The sequence below is a fragment of the Mesoplodon densirostris genome, chromosome 7 (assembly GCF_025265405.1).
Source record: "Mesoplodon densirostris isolate mMesDen1 chromosome 7, mMesDen1 primary haplotype, whole genome shotgun sequence".
NCBI classification, from domain to species: Eukaryota; Metazoa; Chordata; class Mammalia; order Artiodactyla; family Ziphiidae; genus Mesoplodon; species Mesoplodon densirostris.
The window spans coordinates 2,767,360-2,779,505 of NC_082667.1; the positions used below are offsets into that span (position 1 = coordinate 2,767,360).

General features: G+C 62.4%; 1 protein-coding gene across 3 annotated transcripts in view; it reads left to right on the forward strand.

The window, feature by feature from the left end:
* Positions 1 to 11,862, forward strand: part of KCNQ1 (potassium voltage-gated channel subfamily Q member 1) — a 348,523-nt gene extending 336,661 nt beyond the window's left edge. For all 3 annotated transcript variants that reach the window (XM_060104250.1, XM_060104251.1, XM_060104252.1), the window contains one exon: positions 11,632 to 11,862. In XM_060104250.1, coding sequence (XP_059960233.1) covers positions 11,632 to 11,862 — 231 coding nt within the window. The remainder of the gene's footprint in view (positions 1 to 11,631) is intronic.
* The last annotated feature ends 284 nt before the right edge of the window (positions 11,863 to 12,146 follow it).

Sequence of the window (12,146 nt, forward strand, 5' to 3'; positions counted from 1 at the left end):
TCCCTGCTAGGGGGGTGACGGAGGCCCAGAGTCCCCCCAGGTGGTCAGGGGTCATGGACTGCCTGGCAGTATCCCCGCTTTCAGGGAGGTGGACATTTAGGAAGCAAATGATGCACGTGGTACCTGGGCAGACCAGAGTGGCTGGAAGGGGCAAAGCAGGGAGGTGATGGCAGGCAAACTGGGGTGGGGGTGGCGGTGTTTCTAAGGAGGAGACCCTCACCTAAGGGCCTGAAGAATGAGACCGTCTGCTGGTTCAGGAGACGGGAGGAACGTTCTAGAAAGCAGGCCGGCAGGTGCAAATGTCCTGAGGCAGAGAGGGGGTACAGCACATCCAAGGAACTGATAGAAGCCAGTGCAGGGCAGGAAGGGGCAGTGGCCAAGGTGGGACACAAGGCCCAGACCGTGAGGGACCCTCTGGCCGAGGCGGGGCTGTGTCTTTGTCTTGAGAGCAGGAGGCGTCTTGCAGGAGTCTCACCAGGGCAAGGACGGGGTGCGAGGGGTGGAGGGAGGCCTGCTGGCTGTGGAGCTCATGGAGGGTGAACCCACCTCAAGAGGCACTGCAGGCCCAGGGGTCCTGAACTGCCCACACCCTGGCTGATGGCCCCGAGATGGCGGTGGGGAGGGGGACTGGGGGCAGCCAGGCCAGGGTAGCAGCAGCCAGAGGCAGATGGGACTATGATGACGGAGCTGCTGGGCGGCCCCTGCCCACCTGCCCGCCGTCACTGGGCCGCGTGTCACCCGCCTGCCCGCCCGCCGGGGCTGGGGGTTTGGCTGGGGTGGCCGGGTGCTCACTGGCTCCCAGTACAAAGTGTTCTGCCCGGCGTCCCCCTGGCTTCCAGGACTTCGAGGCTCGTCAAGAGGGGCAGCGCGGGAGGGGGAGGCGGGGGAGAATCAAATGCAGGTGGGGCCTCCGCCCTGCCGCCAACACAAACACGGCCTCTCGGCTTCCAGCGCCTTTTTCCAGCCTGCCCTACATTCCCGCTCGCCCGGCCCCGAGGAGGGTGACTGAGTCGGCCAGCCTGGGGCTGCATGATGTGGGCAGGGCAGGCAGCCCCCACTTGGCCTCTGCTGGCGGGACCCCCCTGAGGCCCCAGCTAGGGGCTGGCCAGCCTGTTGGGAGGCCCAAGCCCCGCCCATCCTGAGCCAGGGTCCCCCCCCCCTCCACCAGCCCACCCACCAGGTGGCCGTGGGCAGCTTCCTGGCCTCCGTGCATCCTGGTCCCCACTGCCCAGGCCCCCTTCCAAGCAAAGAGGCTCCCGTGCAGCCCAGGAAGCTGTGTGCTGCCTGGGGCCCCCTGACTCTGCCACTGTCCCCTCCGTAAGCTGTCCCATGAGCCTTCCTCCCCGTAGTCCAGGCAGGGCAGCCTCAGTGGGCACAGTCAGGCGGTGGTTGTGAACGACTCTGGGCACAAACGTGGCCCCCACAGAGATGCGGCTGGAGGGAGGAGGTGGCTCAGTGTGGAGGGGTGAGGACTGAGCACATAGGGTAACACAGCACACGCAGAGCCCCCATGGGGCTTTCGTCCTTGGGGGTGGGAGGGGGCAGGCAGCTAGAGATGGAAAATATAATAAATAAGCCAGTGACGTTGGTGTGAGTCCTGGAGGAAAGGACAGTAGGGGGAGGATGGGGGCAGGTTGCTGCGTTTAGCTCAGGGCCCAAGGAGGTCTCGTGGGGAAGTGAGCCTTGAGCAGAAATGTGGGCAAGGTGATGGTGTGAGCCACGCGAGAATCCAGGAAGACTTCCTGGCGGCGGTGGCAGAGAGAAGAGGCGGGAGCAGGGCAGAGAGGAGGCCTCATGCTGGAGCTGCCTGGGGGAGGGGTGACAGCTTGGAGCCTCAGCCCAGACTTTCTTTTTTTGTTCAGAGCGCAAAGTGGGGTTTCTCAGAGTTCTGAGCAGAGAAGCAAAATCTCTCAGACTGTGGGGCTGAGGGCAGAGGTCACTGAGGTTGTCCAGGTGAGCTGGTCCATGCTCCCCTGGCCACCTCCCCTGCTAGACCCCCCGGATGGAGCCAGCAATGTCTTTCACCTCAAGAAAGAACAGCCCTGCCACCCACTAGCAACACATGTCGTTAAGACCACCCTAAGTAAGACGGTTCACTGTAGACTGCAAAGCATGTACAAAAAGAATGTTCCAGCTCCATGGGGAAAAGAAAGATCCTTCAGTGAAGTGTGATGTATCGACAGGCTGATCGCTGAAAACAGGCCTGCAGCTCAAACTCAGTCCCACAGCGTTCAATGACTGAAGGGTAAAATACAAATCTAAAAAGTCCTAGAAAAAAAATGTTTCAGGGTCGGAATTGGGAAAGCTACTCCAAGCATGCACAAAATCTAGAAGCCACAATGGAAAAGGCAAACAACTCTGACTACATAAAAAAGTGAAAAAGTAAATAAAACTTCTGTATGACATGACCAAAAATGATAATCATAATTGCCATGAACCAATTCACATGACCAATGGCACACCAGGAACAAACATTTGTGATGTCCATGTCAAAGGACAAACTTTCTTAATATACAAAGAGCCCTTACAAATCAATGACAAGGAAAAGGCCTGGCCAGCAGCACCCTGGGGAGGGAAGGAGCAATGCGCTTAGAGGACATCTGCCCCCCCACCCCACTACTGGGGCCCTGGGAGATGGCAGAGACCCCATTTTCTCATCCAGCAAATATCTGTGAAGCACCAACTCTATTCGTCCCAAGTGTATTTAGTGAGCACCTACCATGTGCCAGGCTCTGGGAGACCCTCTTGGGGACGTGAACGTGACAGCATGGTCAAAGGCCTGGCAGCAAGAGCTTTCAGCTGGTGGTAGGGAAGCCCACTCTCAACATTTGAGCTCAGGTTATATGTTGTGGTGAGGGCACGGCAAGTGCAAAGGCCCTGAGGCAGGATCGAGAGGACTGTGCCCAGGACCTGAGAGAAGGGTGTCGGGGGGGACTGTGAGGGGGCTGCGTGGAGCTCAGGGGCTGTGGATGGAGGTGAGATTTCATTCTGGATGCACTGGCAATTCTGCGGAGGGAGACAACTCAGCCTGGCTGCTGCTGGAGTGAATGGGAGGGGGATGGACCAGTCAAGTAGAGGCGATTCCAACAGCACAGGCCAGGGATGCCACTGGCCTGGGCAGAGGGCGTGGGGCGGGGGGGGGGGGCAGTGTTGGATTCAGAGTGTGTGCTCTTGAGAGCGGGTGGGACAGGGGTGAGCGCCAGGGGAATCCAGTGCTTTGCTCTGTGGGTGTCGGCACCACTTTCTGAGATGGGAGGATGGGATTGCGGGCAGGGCAAGTCTGAGTTCTCTTTGGGCCCTGCTGCACCGAGATGCCGTTAGACCTGCTTGCCAGTGGAGACGGGGTTCTGGGGCCCCCGGGAGAGTGCAGAGCTGGGGCGGAGCGTCAAGGGTGTCTGTGTAGAGATGGTGCCGGCCGACGGGGGTCCTTGGGCTGGGTGTAGAGGGCCTGCGAGATTGTCCCGGCTGCGGCGGATGAACACTGGAGAGGTGGCTGTGGTTTATGATAATGATCCTGAGACCCGCCCCCCTCAGCAGTCAGCCTGGATGGAAGCAATGCTGAGGGTGCCTGGCGGACCCCAGGCATCTGTGGGGCTGCCCCTGGGCGAGCGTGTGTCTGTGGGGCAAGTAGAAGTGTCTTCTCTCCATCGTGACACTCTCTCAGAGGGGAGCAACCTGCACTCCTAAAGGGTGGTCAGCAAGGGTCAGCCAGGAACTGGAAGGCCCCCAGAAGGGTCTGGGGTGACCAGGACCTTGACCATGCTGTGCCGAGGACCCAGCTGAGGCATGGCTGACTCTGGTGATGGCTCAGATCACCTGCCACCCAGTAGCCAGAACAGTGAGAGATTTGAGAGACAGTGGCTAGGACAGAGGCCTTGGTCTACAGCCTCTGAAACGCCCACCCTGGCTGATTCATGATGCTAAACCAATGCACCAGTCCCAGGGACCAGGGCACAAGTGGCGGCCACATCGCCCACCTCTTCTGGCCAAGGCTCACCCCCTGCCTGGACTACACCTGGGCAGAGGACCCTGGGAAACAGGCAGAACGGCTGGTGTGTTGGTGACCAGGGGTTCCAGAGATGGTGGCATCTATCTCCCAGTTAGGAGAGTATGCTTGGCACCCGACAGAGCCCCCAGGCTAAGTGGGGCTCCCGCTGCTCGCCCGCTGAGCTGCCCCATCCCAGCAGCACCACCGCCTGGTAGAAGGCTGCTCACCTCCATGGCACGTGCAAAGGCCCAGGGGCCCAGAGGTCCAGGCAGATACGCTTGCACCCTTTGGCAGCTCAGGGAATGATTTGGTGGACGGTACAGGGAATTGTGCAAAACCACACCCGAGGCAGCACATGCATTCTTGCACATGCAGTCTCCCTGCCCTTGTAAAGCCTGAGTACTCGTGTACACACACGTCTGCGCGTACACGTGCCAACTGGCCCTCAGGCCACGCTGCACGCAGGCAAATTACTAACAATAATTACAGTAATGGTCAACAGGAGACTTAATCAGAATTTGCCAGATGCCAAGCACTCTTTCCAGTGGTTTCCTGCATAAATTCATTCAATCCTTACAACATCCTACTGAGGGAGATTCTACCAGCATCCCCATTTTACAGATGGTAAACTGAGGTTCAGAGAGGCCGAGTGAGTCACCCAAGGTCACCCAACCAGGAAGTGGCAGAGGCAGGACATGAGCCCAGGCAGCCTGTCTGTGTGCCCAGGCCCTCCCCGCGGGCTCTGACCCGCTGCCCTGCGGCCCGCACACCCAAAACGCGTCCTTCCCCAGGGCCTCCCGCAGACTGGCGTGCACACATCCTGCCCCGGCCCACATGCCCAGCGCACGCCCAGCCCAGCAGGCTGTGGGCCGGGCTCCGAGGCTGTCTCCTCAGCAGGCTGGGTGCACCGTGCACCGCAGGACAGAGAGCTAGGCAGGCAGGCCGCCCTGGGGACTGGCAGTAAAACCTCGGCAGCTAGAAAACACGGCTGATTTTTCTCCAAGAGCTAAAGCACTAAAACAAAGTCATAAACACAATTACACCGTCTCCTGCCATAAATTACAATGTTATGAAGCGCTGTGATCTATTTCCACTCATACCCAGCTCTGTGAGACCGGCCAGCCCCACGGGCTCTAACGAAAGGATGATTTATGGGTGTTATTCCCCCGCATTCTCGCTGTGGGGGAGGGGCGTTCCCAAACTCCCAGGAGTCAGGGAGGCCCAGCGCCAGGGGCAGGGCCTGGGGGTGGGGGCCAGGCTGCCCACCAGGCAGGGACCTCCCCCCAGGACAGCTGGCCCTAGGCAGGCAGGTACCCCGCACCACCTCCCCCTTCCCCCTTGGCAGAAAGATTCCCCGGGGGCTGGGGCGTGGAGGCTCTGGGCTGTGTAGCGCCCACCATATTCGTTCCACAAATGTGAACTGGGCCCTCCCTGTGCCACCAAGGACAGGCAGAGGGGTGGGGCTCCTGGAGCCCAATTCCAGTGGGAGAACCAGCTAAGGAGCGAGCAGCTACAACCGCAGGCCAGGGGCCTTGGAGAAGATAAGGGCCAGCGTGGGGATGGTGGGGGCCATGGCAGAAGGAGGGACATGGCCGCGATCAGTGCTTTTGGTGAGGTCCGAGGGTGGAGGGTGGCTGATGCAGGCGGGGGAGCAGCTGGGGAAAAGGGCCTGAGGCAGGCACGTGCTGCCATGTTTGAGGACCAGCAGAGTGGCCTGGAGTATTTACTCCAGGGAAATGCAGAGGGAAGAAGGTGGGGGGAGGCCACAGAGCAAAGGGGGACAGGTCTAGGGCCACAAGAGGGACTCAGGCTTCTCCTGGGAGTGAGGTGGGAGCTCAGGAGGCTATGAGTAGAGCAGCGATGTGACCTGGTTTGTGTTTTGAAAGGACCACATTGTGGGGAAGGCTACCCGGCAGGCTACTGCAGTAGTCCTAGCATAAAAGATTGGCGGTCTGGCCTGGGCTGGGAGCCAGGGAGGGGTGGGCAGGGGTTTCCCAAGTTCTGCTGACAGACTGAATGTGGAGCATGATACTGAGATTTTGGGGTGTTTTTCTGGGATGAGGAAAATGTGCAAGGAACAGGGTGGGTGCTGAGAGAGAGAGAGAGAGGGCTCAACAGAGGTGCAGGAAAACCATGGTTTTGTGGTCTGAGTTCAGGCCTGAGGTCCCCAGGGATCAAGCGTGTGGGTCTTGGGCGTGTCCCTAGCCTGAGCCTCTGGGTGCTCACGTCAGAGGACAGCAGACCACAGCTATCACATCAGGGTGGCCCTCCTCCTGCCGTGGTCTAGCAGACACCAGGACGCAGCCAGTGCCCCTCCCCTGGATGCTTTCTCTCAGTGACATCCATTGCCCTAGACGTGGGTGCTCAGCATCACCTGCATGTGCTGGAGGGCGCAGGGGGCAAAGGTCACAGGTCACCGTGACCCCCACCCCCACTCCCCTCCCTCACCAAGCAGCAGCTTGCGGAGGGAGGGCCAGGGCCAGGGGTAGGGCAAGAAATGGCATTCTATGGAGATGGAGAACCCAGAGTCCCAGGGGCTGCGGTGGGGGGGTGGCTCAGGACCACCACCTGAATCCCACTGAGCAGCCACGAGGCCCAGGGGGCGCAGTGTTACCTCTCAGGCTGAGTCCTTCCTGGGTCCAGCAGGCCCGTCGTCCAAGGCTGTGGCTGGGCTCTAATAGGGGTGGGAGCGGGCACCCTTCCACCGATCAGAATTCACTCACCATACCCTGTGTCCTGCCCTGTGCTGGGGGCTTCTCACAAACTGTATGTTTGGGAGGGTCCAGGGTGGACTGCCCACCCAGGGGACTGTGAAGTGTGGCTGGGGCCCTGGACAGGGAAGGCGGGTTTCCCAGCACGGGACTCCCTCTCTGGGAGGCCAGGATAGGGACCGGGGTGGAGGTGTGGCAGGCTCAGCACCCCTGCCATGGGCCACTGGACCTGCCCCAGCTATGAGCGGGCCCCACCTGGTCCCTCCAAGCTGCGTCCAGGGACTCAAGGCCCGCTGTGTCCCCGGGCCTCAGCTGTGTCACTTGTCTCATGGGCTCAGGAGCAGCGGGAAGCAGGGGCTTGTGACCTGGGCAGTGCTGGGCCTTGCAGGTGCCACAGGCCTGTGGCCAGGGCAGAAGGGGGAGATAGGCCAGCAGCAGCCCCTCTGCAACCCCTGCTCCCTGGCCTCTTCGCTCCCATGCTCCCTGCTGTGTGTGAAGGGGGGTGAAGGGGGCAGAGCCATGTCGCAGGGCGTCAGGAGGACTGAGCGGGCCTGTGCATGGACACGCTGAACTGCCATGGCCATCTCCCTGCGCCTGTTGCCGGCGTGTGGGCTTGGGCAGGGCTCCCTGGGGCTTCAGGCCCCCGCGCACCCTGTGACATACCTGGAACCCCCAACTCCCTGCAGCCCAGCTTGGCCCGAGGGCTGGCATCCACCTCAGTGCCTGGTGTTTAAGTATTTTGAGCATTGCCCCCGAGAGTGGCTCAGTGACTCTTGGTCTAGCACAGTCTGCAAACAAGAGGAGGGCCCAGAGGTCTTTTGCCCTGTGACCCTGCAGAGGGCCCTGGGCTGTCCCAAGAGGAGCCCTGCCTCCCCCTTTAGATGTTGACCCACGGGGACCCTGGGGCACCACGAGCTGCCCCCCAGGGCAGGGGACTCCCTCCCCACGAGCCCCAGGCCTCCGTGTCCCCCACTCCTGCCCATCTTTGGCCAGTGTGGCCGAGACAGCCCAAGGCTTGCACGTGGCCAGGGCCATCGGCGGGTCCAGAGCTGGGATCAAGGCCGAGCAGGTTCTGCAAAAATTTCCCTTGAAAGACTCTTTTTCAAGATTTTCTTTTGAAAACAAATTCATAAGCACATCAAACAGGAATCCCGTCGTCTTGGGTTTGATCACCAGCCGCCCGGGGCTCTCTAACTGGCTGTTATTCTAATTGCTTTTTTTCTCTTCCGAGGGCCGGGAGTCGTCTTATGGTTATTAATTTGGTGAATGGAGGCAGGGAACAAGGGAGCTTTTGTTGGCCTTGCCCTTTAGTCACTATCAAATTGCAAATAATGACGAGATCCAAGATCCCCAAAACTGATGTGCCCCAGCGGCTCCCGGGGAGCGCCGTCCCGGTCCCCGAGCGGGCACTGCCTTCCTCTGAGGGTGACAGCGCCTCACCTGGGCACCTGCCCAGAGGGACGCACTTCTCTGCGGCTGGGGTTCGGCTCAGGCCGCTCCCTCCGACCGAATGAAGTGCTCACTGGGTGTCACCATCGAACGTGAAGCAAGATAAAGGCACTCTCCTTGGGAGGAGGAGAACCCAGGGCGGGGGGACCCAGGGACCATCTCTCTGGGACGTGCTCAGCCCTGGAGAAGCGTGGCAGGTGTGAGTCACACTCACAGAACCCGCGGGCACGGGTTCCTACACGACTGTCCTGCTCCATCCACGGGAGGAGCAGGGTGCCCCCACTTCCCAGCTGAGAAACTGAGGCCCAGGGAGGACAGCATGGCGGCCAGGTCTCAGCATGTGATCTGACTTGGCCTCCTGGACCAGCCTGACCAGGCTCACTCCACACTGTGGGGACAGGGGATCAGCCGCTGAGAAGGACGGAAGCCCACCCGGGCAGAGGCCACCACCGGCCCCTAGGGGCTGGGCAGTACAGGGCAAGCTCAGGCAGCCCAGAGCCAGCGACGAGCAGCAGGCAGCCCCGGGTGGTATGTGGCACCGAATTCAGCCACCAAGGTCGGCGGGGGTGGGGGGGAGACATGGCTCCCCAGGGCTTGGCCCACCCACTGATCACCACGCCCTGAAGCTGGACCAGGCGAGTGATGCAGAGGATCCCTGCCCATCAGGCGTGGGGCTGGGCAGGCGGAAGGACCCTGCAGGGGCCCAGGAAGACCCAGGGGGACCCTGAGGGTGGCCAGAGGACCAGGAGGACTCGGCAAGTGGCCGGGAGGCCTTGGCAGGAGTCTGGTTTGGCCTGCGGGCTTCCCCACTTGCTCTCTCTCCCGTCCCATCAGTGGCAGCATGTTAACGCTCCTCCCCAGACCCGCTCCTCTCCTGTGCGAGAAGGAGGAGGAGGCGTGAGGCCCAGGCTTTGGGCCGGCTCTGGGATTCTGGCCCAGATCCGAGCTAGCCCCCGGCGCCCCTGCCACCTCCAGCAGTCTAGCTAATGGGAGCATGTCCCCTGGGACCAGGGAGCCCGGTGAGCCCCCCCCAAAGCCCCATCTCCCATGAGCAGCAGCCCAGGGGGCTGAGGTGGGCTTGGAAGCAGAGCAGGGCAAGGGCAGTGGGCAGAAGTGTCCCCGGTGGCCCCCTGAGGGCGAGCTCGGCCTGGGGCCAGCCTCCCGCCTGCTCCCCAGCGGGGGCTGTGCTGTCAGCCCCCTGGGATGCGCCCCCTCTCCAGTCGTGCCCAGCAGCCCCACCCCTTCCTGAATCCCAGCCATTCTTCCATTTCCTTTTTTCCCAAGAACACCCTATAAAGGCTTCCATACCCACTTGCCCTGCTGGGGGCTTCAACAGATGTTCAAGTGCCATAAAGTGAAAATTTATGAAACCACAAATTTTCTTCTGTAAAGTATTTGGTGCTCTAACTGATGCCAAACCAATCAATACCCAAGCCGGGGCCTGCACGGTGGAGCGACAGGAAGCTCGCCCGGACCAGCCTCGTGCAAGGCTCATTCCAGGCTACCAGGCGTGCAGGGTCCCCCACAGGTCTCCCAGGGCATAGGCGGGCAGTGGGACTGGGGGGCCGGTCCTGCCGGCGGCCGGAGCCCCAGCGGTCTTGGGCCGAGGAGAGGGTCCTCCCCAGCCCCCCTTGGCTGGGCTGCAAAGGTCCCAGCCAGAGACCCCAAACGAGACTCTTCTCCTGGGGCCTCGGGGCCTGCGTCTGTGGGTGGCCTCAGCATATGGTGGGACTAGGGTGTCAGGGAGGCACCCGGGGGAATGCAGGGGTGGGGAGAGCTGAGTGAGGGGCCCAGGCCCTACCCCAGCTAAACCAGAGAAGCTCTGCACCCCTTCCCTTTAGAGCCTGGACTCTGGTATCAGATGTGTCTGGGAAAATAGGTTAGGCCCCCCTGGCCTGGGTGAGGGGGCCTCAGACATGCAGCTGTCCCTGTCCCCAGGCCCAGGGGCAGGGGAGGAGGTCTCAGTCCCCCGCACAGTCTGAGGAGGCAGAGGCAGGCAGGGGAGCCCAGGAGGTCCCAGGACACAGCACTGGCCTCAGTGCTTCAGCCGCCACCGTGCGAATGGGGGACGTGGGTCACAGGCCCCACCTCACAGGCAGCGGTCCTGATAGGGGGGCTGCTGCTCCACGCCCCAGCCCCCATCCTGCCCTACCTGCTGCTAGGCCTCAAGAGAGCCCCGTGGCCCCAACTCAGGAGAGAACCCTCCCCTCCTCTCCCTCAGCCAGCCCTGCCCCTCCCCCCTGACTCAGCGTCCACCGTGGGAGGGAGGCTGTGGACTGCCCCACCCGCCTCTGAAGCCTGACCCGGGCGCACCCGGGGACCCAGCTACACAGCGTTTGTGGCCTCTTCAACCCACAGCATCTTCCCCGGGGCCGACCCACTTGGCCAGCACCCAGCTCCGTCCGGTCCTGGGGTAGGGATATTGCAGCCAGCAGTGGGGCCCACATGGGTCCTGGGGCAGTCTGGCTCAGGGCGGCTCAGAGCACATACATCATGGACCATGTGTGTGTTCAGGTGGATGGCCGGCCCCAGCCAGCTCAGCCTGCCGCCGTCCTCAGCCCCAGCGTTGACCCTTGGCTGAGCCATCCCTGGGCTTTTACCCCAAGCCACACTCTCCCCTGAAGCAGCTCTGTGTTCTTGCAGCTTGGCCCTTATCGGTGACGATCTGGCCACCTCCGCTCCCTCCCCCATCATTTCTAGTCTTTCCAGTGTTCCAGGTACCCAAGGCGGGTATTATTTTCTGAAGGAGACCCTGGGGGAGCCACCCCTAAGGGCACTGCGGGCCCCAGGGTGAGCCATGCCTCCTCCCGGCTCACGCCAGGACGTCTGCTTCACCCCTGCCCCTGCTCTGAGGGCCCTGGGGTCCTCTTCCCACCCCTGGGGCTCACTCCAGCCCCACCCCGTCTTGGCCATCCAGCAGCCCCTGCTAAGTACCTGCAGCCCCAGGCCCATCTTCCATCCACCTCCCCTCCAGCTTCGTGGGGCGACCCCACCTCGTGGGGTGGGCGACCCCAGTGCTCAGCGCGGCAAAGGCCTTTGAGAGAAACATGGTGGGCATGTGGCCCTGGCTGACCCCTGGGGATTGGTACAGGTTTGGAGGCTCAGCTGGGAAGACGGTGGTGCCCCTGCTGAGTAGGGGGACCGTGCCCGGGATGACAAGACCACCCTGAGGCACAAACCCTGTTGGTGGGCATGGTGGTGCGGGTAGATGGCAGGGGAGGGGCCCCACCCTGCTACCTGCTCAGCCACTGGGTCTCAGGTGAGGGCGGCAGAGCGGGGCTCCCTCCACGCTCGTGTGTGCACACGTGCAGACTTGCACAGGGGCCACGGACACCCCCCAACCCCACCCCCACACACACATGCGTGTTCCACACGCACGGGTGTGACCAAGGCCAGGCCCCGTCCCTCCCCTGGCCCTCAAGGAGCCCAGGCCTTGAGGCCACCTGCACACCGCCCGGCTCACCTCTGACCCTGTCTCCGCAGGTGACGCAGCTGGACCAGAGGCTGGTGCTCATCACCGACATGCTGCACCAGCTGCTCGCCCTGCACCACGGAGGCTCCCCCGGCAGCCGGCCCTCCAGCGGGGGCGGGGCCCAGGTGGTCCAGCCCCACAGCGGTGGCTCCATCAACCCAGAGCTCTTCCTGCCCAGCAACGCACTGCCCACCTACGAACAGCTGACCGTGCCCCACGGGGGCCCCGACAAGGGCTCCTGATGGGGGCTCGGGGCCCAGGCCTGAGAGGGGAGGCCCGGAGGAGCCCTGCCCGGCCCACCCCACCTCCCACTCAGCACAGGCACCACTAGGCCTCAGCCACCTCTCGAAGGCCCGAGAGAGCAGTCCCGCTCTCCAAGGCCCCAGACACCCGGTGGGCTACAGGGCCCTGTGGCCTGGGCTGGGGGGCTCGCCAAGACCGCCTCTTCCCAGCCAGCGGGTACTAGAATTTGGCTGGGCGTTGGGAGGAGGGGCCTCTCAGCTCTGAGACCGGGGTCCCCCACGTT